The sequence below is a fragment of the Daucus carota genome, chromosome 8 (assembly GCF_001625215.2).
Source record: "Daucus carota subsp. sativus chromosome 8, DH1 v3.0, whole genome shotgun sequence".
Lineage (NCBI taxonomy): Eukaryota > Viridiplantae > Streptophyta > Magnoliopsida > Apiales > Apiaceae > Daucus > Daucus carota.
The window spans coordinates 26,166,462-26,168,209 of NC_030388.2; the positions used below are offsets into that span (position 1 = coordinate 26,166,462).

General features: G+C 37.8%; 1 protein-coding gene across 1 annotated transcript; it reads left to right on the forward strand.

Moving 5' to 3' along the window:
* On the forward strand, positions 1-528 carry LOC108199234 (DNA-directed RNA polymerase V subunit 7). Its single transcript, XM_017366963.1, has one exon. It carries the CDS (start codon positions 1-3, stop codon positions 526-528), a length of 528 nt encoding a protein of 175 aa, XP_017222452.1.
* The last annotated feature ends 1,220 nt before the right edge of the window (positions 529-1,748 follow it).

Sequence of the window (1,748 nt, forward strand, 5' to 3'; positions counted from 1 at the left end):
ATGTTTCTCAAGGCGCAGTTGCAATGGAATGTTGTAGTTCCCGCTGAAAAACTTGACAAAGGACTATCATTGAAGAAGGAAATCGTTGTTCGCCTCTTAGACACATTTGCTGCCACCAAAGCTACAAGCTCTCTTGGTTATCTGCTTGCAGTAACCACATTGGAAAATCTGGAAAAAGGAAAAGTGAAACGGGACACATCAGGAGATGTCGTTTTTCCAGTCACTTTCTCGTGCATGACCTATAAAATTTTTGTGGGCGAGATTGTGGAGGCTGAAGTGCACAAGATTCTGAAGCAAGGGGTGTTCCTTAGGTGCGGACCAGTTGAGAACATTTTTCTATCTCGTTTTAAGATGAAGGGTTACAAATTTGTGGCTGGTGAAAATGCGATTTTCGTGAGTGAGGAATCAGGGAAGATTGAGAAAGGTATGAAGCTGCGTGTTGAGGTGATTAGCGTCAAGTATATGGAGATTGAGAAGGAATTCCAGGCGCTCGCCAACTTGAATGGTGATTTTCTGGGGCCTATATAGAAAGCTTAATTTAATTGTCATTTTATTTGACAATGGCTGTTTCTTGTTTTTCAACTTCTGGTTAGTTCGTGATTGGAACTTAATTATGATGTTTAAGTTCAGCGTGGTGCACTTTTGTTAAGTGACTATTTTGCTGTCAAATTTGTGGAGTTGGATCCTGAAATATTTTAAGTTTTGAAATTTTTGTATTATTTGCTTTTGAGTTCTTTTCATGCTTTTGAGGATAGCTAGGTTGTCTTGCTGGGCTGCAGTACAGTGAATATTCCAACATTTAAGAGCCGGAGGTTGACTATGTTTTACAGTATATGAGAATTATCCTGACTGTCCAGCTGCAAGCTACCAAACAAAAGCGACCGATAGTAAAAGTCACAGTTTTCGGTCGCTTTTATGCTTCAGTCTCCTAGAATTTGAATTGACTTTAAAAGCAACCGCTAGCGATTGCCTTTATATTTAGTGGCTTTTAATCGGTGACTTTTGGCCGGTTTTCTTATACTAAAGTGACGTCAATCCTGTCATGATGACACTCTTAAGGAAAATCAAGAAATATGAAAAGGCAATAAATTGGTTCGAGATAATCTTCTGAGCCATATGACACATGCGTTATTTGATCTATTTATTAATCTGTTGAAGCTATTTGGGAGACTCTTTTGAGAAGAAGTATGGAACTGATGATGCAGGGAAGAAGAAATATATATGCTGCAATGGTACAACGCAGGATCGATTGATGACAATCGGATTATGGATCACATTCATGAGTACCAGAATACGAATTGAAGAAGCACATTTGATTGGCTTACATTCTTTACTAATGATATGGACCTCATGTATTCACAACAACCACACCAATCCAAATACATCAAATCTATAGATTTTAGTGCTTAGCATGTGCTCATGAACACACACCAGACAAACTCTATATAAAAAAAAAAAATATTCGGTGATTAATCAGGCTAGCCTAGCCTCATTGTAATTCCCAGAACAATGAAACCAATCAATAGTCACATGGTCTTGCTCCCTTCCTCCATCACGTCTCCATTATGAATCAATGAATATTGTACTAGCAATTATCATAAAAATGAATAAACACATACTTTAATTGAAAAAATATAAGCGTAGAAGCCAACAGCTATGGCAAACAATTAAGACAGCCAAGAAACACCAGAACAAGTATACAAGCAAGCAAACCACTGGCTATTGAAATAGAGAAGGCAGACAATATA

Excerpts from the sequence above, each read along its gene's own strand:
- LOC108199234 (XM_017366963.1), top strand. The coding sequence starts at position 1 with ATGTTTCTCAAGGCGCAGTTGCAATGGAATGTTGTAGTTCCCGCTGAA.